The sequence below is a fragment of the Teleopsis dalmanni genome, unplaced genomic scaffold (assembly GCF_002237135.1).
Source record: "Teleopsis dalmanni isolate 2A unplaced genomic scaffold, ASM223713v2 unscaffolded_contig_0125, whole genome shotgun sequence".
In the NCBI taxonomy this organism is placed as follows: Eukaryota; Metazoa; Arthropoda; class Insecta; order Diptera; family Diopsidae; genus Teleopsis; species Teleopsis dalmanni.
In genome coordinates, this window is record NW_024031507.1 from 1 (window position 1) to 18,977 (window position 18,977).

Sequence of the window (18,977 nt, forward strand, 5' to 3'; positions counted from 1 at the left end):
AGCAAAGAGCATGAGATAGCAAAAAATTTATTACAAATAACTGGAGTAGCGAAAAGTACATTCTACATATATAGTATATATATTTATATATTATAGTATCATAAATAGGAAAAACTAAAAGTACAATACAAAAAAAAATTAAAATTAAATAAAAAATGAATAAAATTCATTACAAAAATATTAAAAATAAAAAAAACAAATAAAAAAATTCAATATAAAAAAAATTAACAAAAAAATAAATGAAAAAAATAAACAAAATGTCTACGAAAAAGAATAACAACCAAAACTTCTAAATTATTTGACATGAAAGGAACAAATTAGCAAATAACATTATGCAAATTTTTTTGCCTCAGGTGTACAATTATGAAAATTTGTTTGACATGAGGTTAAACGTTGTAGGGAAACACGCGAAAAAATACCAACAAAACTGACAAAACTGACTGAATTTACAAAACTAATTAAATTTTGTAAATGGAATATATAAAAACTGAAATGTGAACCAAAAGCCAAAGACAACAACAACAACAGCAAGAAATTTGTACAAATTTTAAGCGATTATTTTAAATAAATTATATTTGAAACAAAATTAAAATTATATTGAGCAAAAATAATGAAAAATTATATTGAGCAAAAACAAAAAAAAATTATTTAAACAGAAAAAAAAATAAACTATATTGATATAAAAAAAAAATTATATTGATAAATATATAATATTGTTAAAAAAAAATTATATTAATACAAAAAAAATTTTATTAATACAAAAAAAAATTATACTGATACAAAAAAAAATCATCGTACCAAAAATAATATAAAATTATAATGAAAAATTTTAATTTGTTAATTATATACATGACAATATTATAGAAAGTTACTTACAGACACAGAAAAAAAAATCGTTGTAATTTTAGAACAAATTTATATTTTATAAATATATTTAAAATAGTAATTTTTTTTGTTTAAATTTAAAATTTTTTTCTTTTTTTTTGATAAATAATTTAAATCACAGATAATTGAACTTATTTGCTTTCATTATATTTTAATTATTGTTATGTATTTAAATGTTTAAATGATGAGATAAGTTAAGTTATTTACACACAGCACAAAGGCATGACACAAACAAATAATTTTAAATGATTTTGAAAAAAGTATACTCTTTTTTTTTTTTGTTGAAATTGCTGTATTTTAATTACTAATATTAAATGTAATTTGTAGTGGGTGTAGTAGTTGAAAAGTAATTCGTAATTCGTAACTAATATTTGCAATTTGTAAGTCAGTTATGTAGTCAGTTATATAGTAAAATATATTATTAAGGTCGCGCTTACATATAAATTATAAAAACAATGACATTTTTATTTCACTTTGGCGCTTTTATTTACTTTCTTCTGACTATTATTTTTAATATTTTTTCAGTATTTTTTGTTTTTGTTTTCTATTATTTTTAATTTTTATTTATAATTATTTTGTTGGTAGTAACGTTGTTGAGCGTGCAATTAATTTGTTTGCTTGTTAGAGACTACAATACTGACAACATTACAATGAAGAAAAGCACTAGCAACGTAAGCGACACTCCAGCAAGGATAGTACTAACCAAAATTATGGGAGCCGATAGCATTGTTGTGTTATTACACTGGTTGGTGTTGTTGCTGTTGTTTTTATTGTTTTTATTACTGGTATTAATTACATTTTTCTTAAAGCCGAGCCAGAATGAAAATAAATTTAAACGAAAAACGAAAAGCAAAAAATGAAAAATAAAAAAAAAACGTTAGTAAACAAATGACAACACGCGGCAGTAGTCGTTTAAATATGAATGCCGTTATTTTACACTCACATGCATGCAAGCTAACGCAAGCAGAGAAGCAACAACATACACGAGCGCCTTCAACACCGTAGTACCGTAACACCCTTACACCGTCGTTTGTAATTTCGCACACACACAGTCACACTAAGACAACGCGCTACGTATGAGTAACATTTTTGAATTTTTGTCCTTCTTAAGTTATGAAAATATAAAGCACTGTGTTGTTTACTGTGTTTGTAAGCTACGCCGAGCAGAGGCTGCAGCGCAGCATACCACAACAAGACGTAATGTGCGCATCATTACTTATGTCTTTTAATTTAAACATAACACGCGATTTAAGAGCAAAAGCAGCGACACCGGCTGTGACTGTGACTGTGGCTATGGCAGTGACGGTGGCGGTGACAGTGGCAAAATATATGAAATGCCATGCAAAATACTGCGCTCGTTGATGACGAATCAACGTTGTTTGCTTGTACAATTGTTTATGTGGAATTATTGTTGTTGTTGTTGTGCTTGATTTTATGCTTCTTCTTGTTATTGTTTTTATTCTTGCTTTTTTTGCTTTTTTTGTTTTTTTGTTTTTGATGTTGTTGGCGTTTCACTTACGAAATGGCAATGTGGCGTTTAAATATTTGTTGGACGGACGTCGACAACAAAACGGTTAAGCGGGCTTAAGAAGCAGTCAATATTATAAGAGTAGTCGACGTGCAGGGATTAATGTTTTGCTAAATTTTTTTTTTTGTCTTTTATTGACATTTTTTTTTGTTTGTGCTTACTACTTCTTTGCTTTACTTTTTTCTACTTTACTTTTAATGTTATTAACATGAACGCGATATGTTTTAACTTTGCTTAACTTTTCCTCCCTGCAGTTATGCTTGAGCACGTTTTTAATGTCAAGGATTAAAGCGTGTATTAAAAATTCATAATAATCCTTTGGCTTACTTAGCACAAATGCAATTAAATTTTTTAAAAATTTATTTAAAAATATTTTAAGTTTAATAATTGCACAATAAAAAATTCACTTCACATTTGAAAGTATTTTTTCAATTTCTTCCGAAGTACACGTTTAAGGACTTCTGACAACCGCACGTTTAAAGTCATTTACCGCGCGTAAATATTAAAGTTTTTAGTGTACTTTTATTTATTTTTTTTTCTACTGAATTTACAATTCAGAAAGTTTTCTTCCAAATAAGGAAAAAAAAAATAATTTTTTTGTAGTAATTAAATTTCAAGTGCTGCAATTGTTTGAATAATTATTCGTTGCTTGTGTAATTATGAATTCTGTTATCATCAGAATTATTATTTCTTTAAAATATTTAAAAATTTATTTTCGTATATTTTTGTGCTACTACACAACAACATACCAATCGCAACGTACTCGGCCACTTCAAAGAGTTTCACTTTCGTAAAAATGCACAATTTTTAGGTTTAAAGTTGCCGCAAAAGTTTCTGAATTGCCGCATGTAAATCTGAATTATTCCGAATGTGACTTGAATTGACTTGAAGTAGCTTTAGTCTTTTTTAATTGAATTTTTTACAATTGAAAGTATCTTCAAAAATTACTTGAAAATTTTAATTATTTCTGATTACAACACTTTCTTTATTGACTTTTGCAATTTTCTGTTCTGTTTTGAATTTGTGTTTTTTGAATTTTAAAACCAGCGCACCTTGCAACTACACATCTTCTTCGCTTGCAGCACCTAACGCGACTGAGGTAAACGTACTCGTAGCACAAACTTTTTAGAAAAAATCACACGCAGCAACTTCAGCACACATAAACTCTAACACACACGCACACACACACACACAATTCAACACACAATTTGTGTGAGAAACCAACACACAAACGCCTTTTGGTAAAGGCGCCGGAAAATCGTAAAGTAAGCACGAAGCTGTTAACAGGAAAGCCCGAACACAACATGCAAAGGAATTTTGCCTATTTTGTTGTTATTATTTTATTTGCTCGTCATTCGACGACTCAAACGATATTCAGCCATTCATGACATATCGTGTGTGAAGTATTTAAGAGCGCGCAAACGCTAAAGAGAGAGCAAAACGAGTCCTTTGCATGTAAAGCCGTAAGTAGTATTGCAAACAATCCCTTTAGTGTGCCTAGCGCCACCATTTTAAGTGGCTAAGCACTGTTGTTCGTTTTTAAAAGTTGAAATATGTTGTCTATATGAAATACTCCCTTGAGTAAGGGTAGTTTTCTCTTTAGCAATAAAATAGCTCAAAATTTTATTTGCATAATTTGACACTTAGTGCAAATTGGCGCTGTGCTCAGTAAGTTTGTAAAAAAAATGCATTTTCGAAAAGCTTTTGTAGTGGTGAAAAAGTGGAATTATTTAAACTCTCAGAAAAAATCGTGTAAAAAATGAAATATTGAGGCGGTAGCGCGTAAATAGAAGCAAGTCTTACAGAAAGTCAGACTCACTTAGACCTCAATTGGCAATCGGATACATTGTGATAGAGCTTGTAGTTTTTTCACGGGATTATTGTATTTTTAACACACGTATCAGTAAATTGCAAAGATAAATGGCCTCATCAGAGTTCCAAGCAATTGCGCCGGTATTAAATAAAAATTTAGTTAAACAGAAGGTATTGTTCCTCTTCAATATTTACCGTGGTACATTTATTATACAGAATCCATAGCTTTTTAACGTAATTACTTCCCATTAACGCTGGACTTCCTAATACATACATCAGTCTGAAGCAACGATAAATGCACCACTGAAATCGAAAGGTGTATTTCATGCTGAAATTTCACAGTTACTAATTGAAGCCATATGTTTAGATATAGTTTTATCCTTGCGAGGGAAGCAAGACCTATACAAGAGCACTACTGATTTTGGATCACAGCATGCGGTTGAAGTATATAACTCCCATTCGAATGAAAGTAAAGAAAAACTACCATTTTACGCGCGTAACTTTAGGTTTTAACCATTGAAATTCCAAGCAATTTCGTCCATACCAATTTAGGGAACGAGGCCACAAACTTGGATTTAGTTTCCTATATCGAAAGGGAACAATATCTATCCAACAGCATACAGTTGTAATGCAACTTCAAATAGAATGAAAGTAATGAACGTAGTCTTTCTACTTGTATTAGTTTAAGTTTTAGTAACAATTAGCAGAGTACTTCCAACCAACTTCTATTGGTCAAAACAGTCGAAGCTATCGGCCCTGACCACCATGGTGTCAGATTTATACGTACAGATGGGTTACACTCTACCATTTATAGATACTTTAAACAATATTGGTTGCTGCTTTCAATATCTTAATGCCTTTTTATCATGGGCAAGTTTTAAATCGAGAATCCTGTTTCCAGAGACGGTAAGCCCATTGTGACAGCATAATTTTTATATATAAATATGCTGAACTTTATTAGGGCTTTTTTGTTTTAAAATGATTTTTTTTAACTAGCAAGTATTATGCTTGATAAAATGTTATGTAGTTTAGGACGATTTGATTATAAATATAATACTTTCTACAGAACAAACATGTTTACCTTCACTGTTAAAAATTGTTGATCCTCTAAAGAGGATTGTAAGAACTTCGTAGTGCTAAACGGTCTCATAATATTCAGATAGATTACACTCTGCATTTATTTGTAAACTTTTTCCTTTGCATGGAGAAATAAAAATTAATTGTAGATCAACTTAGACTTATCTGCTTTCTTTAAAATCATCTGTAAAACTGAATGATATTCAGAGAGTTGGATGAAAAAATGCATTATCAATGAAATGGACGCCCTGAACATTAAAAAGTCGTACACTCGTTCAATTATATGATCTCGACGTAGAAGCGCATTTTTCTATATATTTTCAACTACAGAACTGAACCGCAGTGAATATAAGCGATAATAGATTATCTAAACAAAATTTGTACTACCATATATGCATTAAATTCCACAATCTGATCCAAGTAATCTTGAGTATTTATTTATTTGCGCGGGCTGCACAAATATTAGCCGAGGGTTGCATGAAGCGCGTGAGTCATGCTTTGGACAGCCCTGGTATAGATAATACAGAAAACTTATAAACTAGAAATTCTATAGAAAAGAGTAGGTTTACTTGAAGATTCTGGATGGAAGTATGAATTGAATCTACTATTAAATGATTACTGCCACGAGAAAATTGATAAAAGCGCTTTATTTCTAGTGCCTGAACATGCTGTGGACTGGCTTTCTGCTGAATATGAGTCCGTTGTTAATCATAAATACATCATTCTTAAAGTAAGTTTGTTATTGAGTACTCTTTACGATTAGGAAACGATGCTAGAAGATTGAATCTTTCCTTCAATGATTACTGCCATCAGATAAGTGATAAAAGTGTTTTATTGCAAATAAATGCACAATGTGGATTGAATATGCCAGAAATTTACTTCCTTGAAGTTTTTTGCAAGTTACAGAGCTTTTTTTTAGAGAGCAACTTAAATTTATAAAGAGCCTTTCTTTAAGAAGCAGTTTAGACTATATTAAGAGCAGTGGCGGCTAAGACGAAAGCACTGTCGCAAGTTAAGTTCAAATTTTCGGTTCAACGATTACTGCCAGAAGAAGAAAGTTAAAAGTTCTCTATTTCTAGTGCCTGCATAATGTAGATTAAACATACCAGAATCTACTATCTAGACAAACTTAGATAGCTATTGAGACATTCTTTAAAATGCGGCTGTGACTTTCTTATAAAATCCAGATGATTTAAGACACTCAAGTTTTATATGACTGCACAATAGATCGATAGCTCTAAGAGTACTTAAAAAACGCAATTTAATTTAAGCTTCTAAATATAACCAAACTATAGAAAAAGCAAGGTTAACTAACATAGTATGAGACATAACCAAGAGTATTTGAATTTTTCAGTATTAGCTGAACGAAAATATTCCGTTATTGCTAATGCATTTATCCGTTCGTCTAGTGTTGAATATTCTATTTTTAACAATCCTGTAAGGATACTTGATTTACTGAAATTCTTCCAGTATTTAAAATGAATGTTTCTAATTAATATGTGAATGCTAGGCACTTGTTGTTATTTAATTTAATTAAGTTGTAGTCTTATTTGAGTGAATAGTAACTTAGATACAAATTATTTAAAGTAATTGCCTTTTCATATTTATTTCTTCAAGCCCACAAAAATGTAATGATTTCAGCTTCACAATTTAAAAGGTGGAGAAATTTATAAACCAAATAGATTTAAAAGAGATATTTTGTAAGAAAATTTATTTAAATATAAAGTTTTACACAAAAAAGAATATTTAAAATTTTCTTCATGTTCATAAAAAAAAAACACACTTGAATTATTGAATGGAAAAATTCATGGAAAAACCGCATAGTCATAGATACTTTAAAATTTAATAAAAAAAAAATATTACATCAATCATATATCAGACATATTGAGCATTTATGACATCATAGAACATTTAATATTATTTTTTTTTTTTGTATTTTTCATAATCATTTTTCATAAAATAGAATTTCTCAGAAATTTTTTACTTTATTTGCTTTTTATTAATTCTTGACCTGTTGAACTTTTTTTAAATGTACTTTCCATTAAAAGGCATTTTATTTTATTTATTTTTGATTTTTCATCAAAAAATAAAACATAAAGTTTGTATTGAAAATTTCATTAAATAAAAAATTGGATAACACATGACTTACCTCGAAATTTCCGCCGAGATTTGGGCCAGCTTGTCCCACATACAAAGTGGATGCGGAATCGAAAACAAGCTCCATGGGCTCCTTAGAAATTAATGTGGTTTCGGTCTCTTTACAATTGTGATAAAAGACGACTTTATCGCTTAGCACTTGAAAGGCGATGTTCGACCAGGTTTTGCCCTTGTAGGGTAGCTGGTAGCTGACTAGTTTCCGTATCGTATTACTCTCGGATTGTGTGTACAGCAGCGACACATTCCACATGCCTTTTATCGCAGGTGATAAATGTAAGCCCAACTGCACAACCGTATCCAATGGATTCACCACACTGAATAGATAACCGCCCTTGGGTGAATTCGGGCTAAACGACGCCATAATTGCAAATTCATACAACTTCTCTGGCAGGAACAAGCGATACGGCGACTTGACATCAGCGATGGGTAGGAATTTATACGCTGGAAAGCCGTCTTCTGCATAATCAAATTCAATGCCTTCGAATTGATTGTTGTTCATGATATCGAGAATTGTGTACTCGACTAGGGCATCTGTGAAAATATTACACAAAAATTATTAAAATAGAAAAAAACAACACAATATTTGAAAATATAATTTAAAATTTGATTTCATTATTTTATGAAATATTTCTTGCAACAATTTAAATAATATTTGTAAATTGAAAAATATTTTTTTTCTTTACTTTTTGATTCAAATGAAATTCATTTTTCTATTTATTAAATTGTTATCTGGTTATGTTTCTGATTACTCGAGCAGATCTATTTAACAAAGGATTTCAGTGAATGTAGTTTTTTTAAACAACTTCTGTGAATATTACTTAATTTTAAAATACTGGTATTTAGAGTTGAAGACTTTTCATAAAACCCACTAAAAAAGTAGACCTGCCTGCTTCAAAGCATCCGCATACTCCGCAAGATAAGATGAAATCCTTCCTTTAATGATTACAGCCATAAGAACAACGATAAAAGTGGTTTATTTCCGAATGCTTGTCCAATGTAGATTAAATATGTAAGAGACTTACTTCCCCGACTGGTGTGATGTAGATCACCACTACGTGGAGAACTCTGCCAAATATTCTATTCCGCATGCGTGCTGTCCTTTTCATAGATAATAGCATCTACTAGCAACGATCGCTTCGACCCCGGTCATCAAAGTCATCAACCATCCTAATTGATTGTCTTGAACTGGTGAGTAACTGCCTCCGACTCGTTCCGCATGCCTGCTGTCCTTTTCATAGATAATAGCATCTTCTAGCAACGACCATTTCAACCCCGGTCATCAAATTCATCAACCATCCTAATTGATTGCGTTGAACTGGTGAGTAACTGCCTCCAACTCGTTAAAACCCTAGCAGGAATCATGGTACATGGTATAGGTGCAGTTGAATTTTAACAAATCGGCCTCACCTAATCAGCTACAAAACCCTTCTTTTAGTAGCAGTTATAGCTTTATTAAAGGTCTCGAATGTTTTTAAATACCTTGATTTTTATATATCAATAAAACAGGTCAACAGATTTAAATAGATCTTTAAGATCTTAACTGAACTCTAATCTTAACTTTAAAATATTGGAAATTATATGAAAAGAATTATAAATATATTTAAAAACCCGTCAAAATGAGTTCGGATTTATCAATAATTGCTGAACTAAAAGAACCTATTTTTGTAAATTCATTCGTTCGTTCTCTTTTTATAGATATTATAGGTCCGTTGCTGCCTATTGTTTCCTTTTTGTTGTGTTTTAAACCTAGAGTTAGTATTTAATTCACTTTTAATTCACTTTCACTTATGAAGTTAATTACTCGGGAAGTTCATCGGTTAATACAGATGTAATTTTGTTGATATTGACTAGAGCAAATTGCTTTTTTATGATATCAGACTTTGAAGTCTAACATATCTGCCATTGGTGACAAAAAATGCTGATAGTTCTTAATAGATCTAGCGTATTTGATACTGGTGACAAAAAATACTAATGGTCCTTATTGAGCTAAGCTCATTATTCTAATGAGTTGCACAGTATCGAAATCCGTAATATATTTTGTAATGCTCTCTACTTTTATATCCTCATGAATGCTCGAATTTCTTACATACCATTGCAACTTCAATAGTCTTCTTAGGACTATACATATTATATAAATGAAGTTTATTTTTACTTCTCAAAAGAAGCTATTTAAAAAACATCCTTATCCTAACAGAGAGTTTAATAAATAATATGGAGATACATAAAAATTCAATAAAATATTTTTAATTAATAGAAGTATGTTTTTAGAAGTTAAGTATTATGTTAAAGTTGATTTGGTGCTTAAACATTGAACGAAACCAGTCTCCTAACTGATGCCTCTATTATACGAATACGTTTATTATTCGAACGCCTCTCGTAGGTGCGTAATTATTTTAAGTTCAGTATTTTATATTTTTATTACTTGGAACAACTTGACCCAATTTGAGCAGACACCACTCTTGAAAACCCGATTGACCATGATTTTTGATTCTAATAATGTGCAAATAAATTGATTTTTTATAATGCGTAATCGAGTTTAGGATCGTTGCACTATAATTTAAAAATATTATAATTTAGTTAGTAATTCAGTTTATTGTTAATAATTAAAATAATAATAGTAATTTTCTTAATAAATAAATAAATCACTAAATACGATGTGACACCGACTGCTATAAATTTACCTAAAAGCATGCAATCAAATTTTTTTGCATAGATCGGCCTTTTGTCCGCAGCTTTATAGTATGCAAATAAATTTTTGTTTTTTTTATGAGTTACAGTAGTGGCTACGAAAATGATACTTTTTGTATCTTCTTCGAAATCTTCTAAAACTAAATAGCCTAGATAGAGTAACGAACCTTGTATTAGGGAGCTAAAATACATTTATTTTTAAACATTTTAGACAGAACGTTATATGTATTTTAAATGCATATTATTGCTATCAACATTATTTGTTTATAAATACTTGTTTTTTTTCGGCTTAGATTGGTTTTGTTTAAAATTACTTCATATATTATTATAATAAAAACAAATATAAATAAAAATATTGAATAAATTTGTAAATTTCAAACAAAAGTAATAGCTACTTTATTTAAAACAGATATCGGTTTTTTTCGTAAATAATATATAATAACATTGAATCTGGTTTACGAAGTAGTCTGAAATATCTATTTAAAATTAAAAACTATTATTTTTGTTTTTGAAATTAAGTAATAGAATTAATGTTTTTATTAACATATTTGTCTAATTATTTAAAATTAAATAATCAAACTAAAGCTTGGAAAACCTAAAAAAACACAAAAACCTGTTAAGTATTATATATAATATATTTTATTTATTTTATATATTATATATATTTAATTATAATATTTTAACATATTATATTAATAAATTTATATATTTTAATATATTTATACAATTGTACGCGTATTCATACATATACAGTTAGATGTTCACAAAAATTTTGTATATATATAATATAATATATATAATTATTTATTCTGTCATTTTTTATTTTGTTTATTTTTTTTTATGCATAATAATTTATTTAAATTTTATAATTACTGTTTTAATGACCAAGAATTTTATTAATAGTTTTTAAATTATTTTATTATTTTAAAATAATAATTATTATTATAATTAACAATTTTTTAAAATATTAGTTTTTAAATAATTTTCTGTTTACACCAATATTTCGACTATATTCTATAGTAATCGTCAGGGTACTATTACAATGTTTTTATAATGTAGCAATAATTACATTTTTATTAATATTGGCTATACTCACGTCAAGAACTGTTAGTTTTTTGATTATATTTATTGAATATAGCAAATACATATATTAAAATATAGCGAAATATAGCAAAAATAATTTACTAAATATAGGAATAAATACATGTAAGAAATAATTCAATAAATACCACTAATAACAGCTGTATGATCAGCCAAATGTTCAATTAATTAAAAATAATAAAATTTTGTTGTTGCGATTCACTATTGTTCCAAAAACCTCTCTATTGAAAATAATAGATTATTTTAAAGAAATAGAAACAGAAATGTTATAACTGACATTAAAAATCAAATATAATTGTATTTTAAAATATTATTTTATATTATAAAATAATTTAAAAAATTAAAATAGAAATAACATTATTTTATATATATTTTAAAATCGGCTACAGGTCACCTTTTTGTTAAAATTAAAATTTAGCGTTTGTTTAATATTTTTTTAATATATTTTATATTTCGAATGTTATGATCCTAATGATGACTCTCAAGGAGAGTCGAAATATAGAATATGTTAAAAAATATTAAATGTTTAATTTTAATAAAGAGGTGATCTGTAGCCAAATATAAAATATTTAAAAGAACATAATTAATAATAAATTCAAAATTTTAATAGAAATAAAATTATTAACAAAATAAAAAATTAAATATATAAATATTAAATGTAACATCGAGATCATAGTCTCTAATTATTTTAAGGGAAGCATTTTTAACGTAAAAATATTATGCAATATAGTGTATAAAATGTTATATTATATTATAAATATTGTGAAATATGTTGTGAATAATAAAATATTAAATTATAAAATATTTTAAAAATATTTTAAAATGTTGAATACCGCTTCGAGATCACAATCTCTACTTATTTCAGTTAAGCATTTGGGACCAAAATATAAGTATATTTTGTTATTTGTATAATAAAATATTATATTATATTATAAAATATTATTTTATATTTTAAAGTATTATATTATACCATCCGTAATTATTTTTAGGAGAACTTTTTCTGACCCAAATATTATTCATAAATTAAAGTTTATAAGTTTTACATAAAACTACTTCCTTCATAAATAAATTTAATAACAGATTAAATTATTGAAAATTGGTTGTCTACTCCAATCTTTATAAATTTAATTTTAATAATTAATATTAATTTATTACCTTTAATAGATTGTCCTGAGAGCTGAATTGATTGGAATTTTGCCATTGAAATTGTAGTCAGAAACAACAACAATATTTTGCGCCATGAACTGAAATGATAAAGATGACAATTTAGCATGAATATTAATAAAGAATGAGAATGCAAATTGGATTTGAATAAATATAAATTAATTGAATACAATGAATCACTTGTAATTAGTTTACGTACACAATTTAATAGAAAACAATTTGTAAATGATTGACTGCCCCAAACGAAGAAATGACAACCCCAAACGAGGAATACCGAGTACATCACCGCAATGCAAGGGTGAATGGTGACCGAATGTCTGGTCTGCTGCTACATGAAACCTACTAATTGCACCACACTTGCAGTTTATTTATTAACCACAAATATCGGTCGAACTTAAGCACAAGACTATGAAAATAATTGCCTTTGTATCTGAGTATCTCTCGACATGAAGTCACAGTTACGTGTGCGGTTGAGTTAAATGATATGCAAATGCAAGTGATTGTATCGGACTGAAGACCTGAAACGGAAGCCACGTGCTTTTGCTCATGGAATTCAATTCGAAATAAATTTATTGAATTGATGTAAGTGGGTTATAAACAAATGTAATTAATTTATTCGCCATATTAAATTAAAATTTATATTTGTCTCAAAAAATATTAAAACTAATACATCAAATGAGAAAAAAAGGGCTGGTAAAAACGCATCATCAATCCACAAAATCAAAGCCTGAGGAAGTTAGGTTTATGGTTGACGGAAAGTAAGCAAATAAATACGAAGCCCATAAAATATACAAAAACAAAAATATACAAAGTTTGTTTTCACTTTCAAGTACGTTAAACCACAAATAGGCTTAACCCATGTACGGCTTTAAGGCGCAGAGACCACAAAATACTCTGTCGTATTGTGGTCAGTCGATGATTTTGTTAACTTTCAATATTTGCTGCCACATTTTTAATGAACAAATTTTATTTGATGTGAGTTTTTGTTGATAATTGTGGTTTCTTTCTGAAACGATACACAAAACACAAAACAATATTTAAAGGAGTGGAACCCTTTTAAATCCTATAGGACGTCGAAGACTCTTGTCTGTGTCCAATTTTTTAATTTGTCAAATCAATGGAAGTTTTGAGGAAATTTGAAATCCATTAGCAAACCCTTTTGCAGCGAATAAATTGCTTCAGATTTCAATTTCAGTTTTCGTGTTATCGCGCACAGTTCATTAGTGCATTCCATGTTGGAGTCGTGCAACATGCAATGCTGAGCTGCAGTGATTTTGCTTCGGCATTGGTGCCATCGCATGACGATGACATAAATTCAAAATCCCAAAGGTTGTAATTGGGTGAAAGTGGTAAAGAAGCGCGCACTTGTTGCAAATGGTAATAGGAGCAGCGGAACAGTAATGATAATCCCCGATGAGTTGCAGTTAAATGCGGTCGGAATAGTAGTGTGTGGAATCATGTGGTTTATTGAGTCGATTTCAAATAAGTACACTTAAAGCGAATAGATTTCGTTTAGAGGCTAGGTAATATTTTGATTATTTTGACAGAACTATAGTAAGAAATTGTTAATAAAGAAAGAAAGGCGCATTATATATACATGGAATTATTAATAACAACGAGATCCACTTCTTTTATATATATGGATCATTCTTTAACAAAGGCTATAGCTTTTGAGCACATTGTCTCGATGTAACTGAAAAATTGAGCTTCAATATAATGTTTTAATAATAAAATAAAAAGACCAAAATTTCCGAAGAGAAATGTTCAAAGTTTCTTCAAAGAGATACTGAACCATTGGGTCGTGAGAGTATGCATTTTAGAGTTATTTTTAAGTCGCCATATCTTAGGTTTTATTAATGGTAGATATTTAAGGTTAACTGTTCCTTTAAAAATATTGGTCTAACAGTTTGTAATTAATTTAGACAACTGAAATGGTTTATATTTATTTACTAATATTAACTCATTATTAAAAAATATAAATTTTATGTAAATTACACATAAAAAACGTTTATTTTTTGTAATTGATTTTTATTCACCATTACATTTTAATTAAAAATCTAAATTTTCGGGATGACATTATCCAATGAAGTATTTTAAAAACGTAGTACCATTTATATATGGAAATCAAAATCGAAATAGCAGCCTGGCTAATACAATTAATTAATTAATTAATGCTTCAAAAATCATTATCTTTGTCAGGCAGTTCTAAAGGAAATTGAGTCTCAGGACCTGAAATCAAAAATTGTAATGAAATGTCGTACTTAAATCAGCCAGGCATACAAAAACTAGTACAACTCGTTCTGAACGTCTTTATAGACAGCCAGGCAGTTGTAAAGACAATCGAAACACAAACAGTGAAATCGAGGATTGCAATAAAATATCGTACCTCATTGATGAAAATCGAATATCACAAGAACACTTATTGTCAGGTTTCTGGATGTTAGAATATTGGAATATTGAAGAGAACTAGATAACACACGAGTTAACCAGTAGTGTTCCCAACTGAAGCCGACTTTTCGATACACAAACTGATGGACTGATAAATGACTTATGGACTAATTGCGAAAACTAAGAGATTTTTAAGGTCTTATAGGCTAGAGAGGTTACTCATAAAACAAAAAGTATTGCACCGATGCTTCAACGGTGGTGTGTTTAGTCATGTGGATTATGCAGAGGTTGTCGTAATACATATAAAATGCATTAATCACTTTATTTGTCTTTATCCGAAACAACAGATGACATTCACAGTGGATATTCACAATAGACTGATTTTAAAACTTGGCACTACTGAAATTTAAGACTTAAAGTTTTTTGCGAGTAAAACCTAACTCTGAAGATTTTAAGAGCATTGTTATTGCTTCTCATGTTTTTTTTCGTAAGTTGCGAGAATTTCTTTGCACTGCACTAGACAATGAAATTTCTACTAGGGCATCTATAAGCCTACAACTAATTTTAGGCATTGGATCTGTGGAGTTTTACTATAGGACAATGAGTTTTATTAAACTTAAACATGTTGATAAAAAGCTTATGTGACTTGATAATATTATTTTATAGAGATGTTCCTTTTTCTTGCTTTTAAAACAATACTGTTTGTTCTTTCTTCATAATTGATGGTTAAAATCAAATTTAATATTATTTTATAAGCTTTAAAACATATTTTACTTAAATCACTGTATTCATTTTATTTAAATACTTCTTCTTCAACATCAGTTTTAATTGGGATTAATGATTTAATGGCATTGGAAATACATTTTAACAAAATACTTCGACTTTCAACAAAAACTATTATAAAAGTAATTTATATATTTGTCTCAATAAAATAAAAAAAATAAAAAAATATTATATAAATTATATAAAATGAATTTTTGTTTCTCGAACTACTGTTCGAGAAAACCTCTTTATAAAAAAATTTTAAAAAAATAAATTAAATAAAAAATGTATAAAAAAATTCATAACAAATTGAAATTTTAATTATAAACGATTTATAAATGATTTATATAATCAGATTTATACGAAAAAAAAAAACTTAAATGAATTTATTTATTTTTACTATTTAATTTTTAAGTTAATAACAAATAACAATGAAGTCATTGATAAATGGCGTCAGATTTTTTATTTTTAATTATTATTAGTTGTGAATTGACAAGCGATAAATGTTAAGATCAAAACATTACGTAAAGCATACAAGTATCTATGGTACTCGTTTCGCTGACTAGAGGATATTAAATATTTATAATAATTATTTTGAGCTCATATCCAATTCCAATATCCAATCAATCAAAGCAATTTTGTCACCTACAAAAGACCGCAGCAACGAGACCTGCAAATGGGAATGGGAATGGAAATGGAATAATAAACAAACTGAAAATGCTGCCAAACAGCAGTAATTAAAGCCATGAATTGCGTCCAATTACAGTGGAAGTGACCACAACAATTTGGTCGCAATTACCAAATCATTTCAAGCACTCAATCAGGCGCGACACGGTCAGCGTTAATGTGAATTTAAGGTAAAACACAGTCATTCGACATGAAAATTTATTGTTAAAATGTAAGCGGAGTGACGTATCAATGCAACTTGGACAATGACAGCCGGTAAACAATGGGGAATTTCAGTGTTGTAAAGCATTTTGTCCCCTCAAAAAAAAAATGAAAGAATTTCTATTTATTCTGGAAGACAATGAACACACAATTTTATTATTATTAAAATAAACAATAAATGAAATTGAACTTTTAAATTAAAAATAATAAAAGCCATGATTTTTTTATAATTATAATTTGTCGCTTCAATGAACAAATTTAAAAAAAATAAATAAATTAAATAAATCTTGAATTATTAGTAATAAAATAATAATATTATATTTACAAGAAAAATATCATACATCAAAAATAACAAATTTTATATTTTTAAAGTCTTAACAATAAAGCCACTCTATTTTCTTAACAAAAACAGATTCATTTTTCATCTTTATCAACATGGTCCGAGGTTGAGGCAGTCCAAGTTAACGGTCTTAACTGGCTCAAATTTCAACTTCATCTCCTTTCATTTTTCGCCACCTTTCAACAATTAATGGCATAACGACGAATACATTCATCATTATTGAAATTAATTCTTTTATTATAAAATAAAAAATAAAATAAAAAATAATAAAAATAAAGATAAAAATATTTATATCTTAATAGCGATGAAAATAAATATTTTTTATTCATAAACGAAATATTTTGCAAGACCTTAATGAGCAGAAAGAATTCGCTGATTAATCACTAATCATATTATTGAGCGCACAATGTAGATATTTGGAAGACTAAACGAATTCGAAACATTAACATAGTTCTCAAATATAAGGTTTATTATTTCCAAATATGTTACTGTACCAACAGAACCAGATGACATACCTACGAAGTTTGATATCGTATGATTTAGAAATTGCTGAAAGCTAAAAATATATACTAATGTAAATTGCTGTGATCTCAAAGATTTTGTTGTACCCCTACTCTTCATACGTACACTAAAATGAGTACTGAGTATTGATGGAACATTAGTATAATACATAGTACGGAGTATTGGTATACTGTGATATTCATACGCACGTTTCATCTATTGCAAGAATATGGTTTGAAGAATTTACTAAAATGCTCGAGAGTCGGTCATATATGTTCACAAAAACACCGTACTCCAATGTTTTGTCAATTATGTTTTAAAAGCAAATATAGGTACAATTTTTTATAACGTTTACTGAGGGATTATAAAATAGTATTCAGATTTTAGATTTTCAAAAAACGAGTTGGGAATTTGTTACCACGTCACTGCATACTTTGCGAATTATTGTGACACACCCTCTTTAGTTCCATAGACGAGTACCAGTTAAGAACGCCATTATGCCGTTTGGAGAAATGTTACCTAATTCCGTTATAAGTGGATAGACAGTGGATAAGTACCGAAGTCTGAGTCTGGCGAGTCTATCACAGTGACACAAAATGTGTTCTGCAGTTCTATCCACTTCTTCGCAACAAAGTCTGCAGCTATCGTCTCTAATAATACCTAGGTTCGATAAATGCTTTTCAACTCCGCAATACCCAGTGAGAAACTCTATGACAAATCAGATGCCACTTCTGTTCAGCATAAGTAGCTCCCTAGTTCTGGCTTTTGATCTGAAGGCAATTGTATTGTCCCAATTAGTTGGAGTTGCTCTTTCCAGCCACTCATTAATTTTAAGTTTGAAAAATCTCCATGAAGGACCACAGAATGATAGTGACCCAATATAATATGACGCCTTCCTTTTTCTGATTAGTTCATCTGCTTTCTCGTTTCCCTCAAATCTGATGTGCCCAGGGATCCATATTATGTGAACCCTGTTCCTTTTAGCAGGGTCTTTGAGAAGTAGAAGACATTCGCAAAGTAGTATTTACTCCAACAATGAGTACATAGATGTAATGGATTACATTTTATATTGTTTACTGTTGACTGTGGACCACAGTCTGTGGTATAGTAAATGAATTGATTAATAACATAGGCAATGAAATTTCTGCTAGGATATTTATAAGCATAGAACTAATTTTAGGTATTAGATATGTAGAGTTCTACTATTGGGATAATGACTTTCTGGACTCTGTTGACAATGACAGTTAAATATGATAGCAATAAGAAATGTACTAACACTATTTAAATTATTTTATTTAAAAATTAAAGTTATTCAATTTAAAAATTTTAAGTATTTTGTTAAAAATATTTCTTTAAATATTTTCAAGTCTAAACTATCAAAATTTAATTTTTTTATAATTTTCTCACTATATTTTGCCTTTTTATTATTTATTTCACTTTCTTGTGGCTTAAAAGTACCCTAAATGCATTTCGATGGTTTCCAATTGATTTGCTTCCTGGACTCTGCACCACTCCACGTTCATTAAATAATTTTAATGACAGCCTCTTTTGTGGCAAAATCGCTTGTGCGTGAGCACTGGACCAAGTAAATACAAATCAAAGGAATATTTTATTTTTTTTTTTAGTTTGCCCAGAATTTGCCTAAAATGTGCCTTTTCACATCCAAGTACTTCTAACACCCGAACG

The 18,977-nt window shown here is 28.8% G+C and overlaps 1 protein-coding gene across 1 annotated transcript; it reads right to left on the reverse strand.

Moving 5' to 3' along the window:
* Nucleotides 1-7,451: 7,451 nt before the first annotated feature.
* On the reverse strand, nucleotides 7,452-12,487 carry LOC119663082 (collagen alpha-1(XVIII) chain-like; the record flags this gene model as incomplete). Its single annotated transcript, XM_038072748.1, has 2 exons — nucleotides 12,404-12,487; nucleotides 7,452-7,990 (listed from the first exon to the last, which is right to left on the reverse strand). Coding segments are annotated over exons 1-2 (585 nt in total), but the record flags the coding sequence as incomplete, so codon positions are not given.
* Between the last annotated feature and the right edge of the window lie 6,490 nt (nucleotides 12,488-18,977).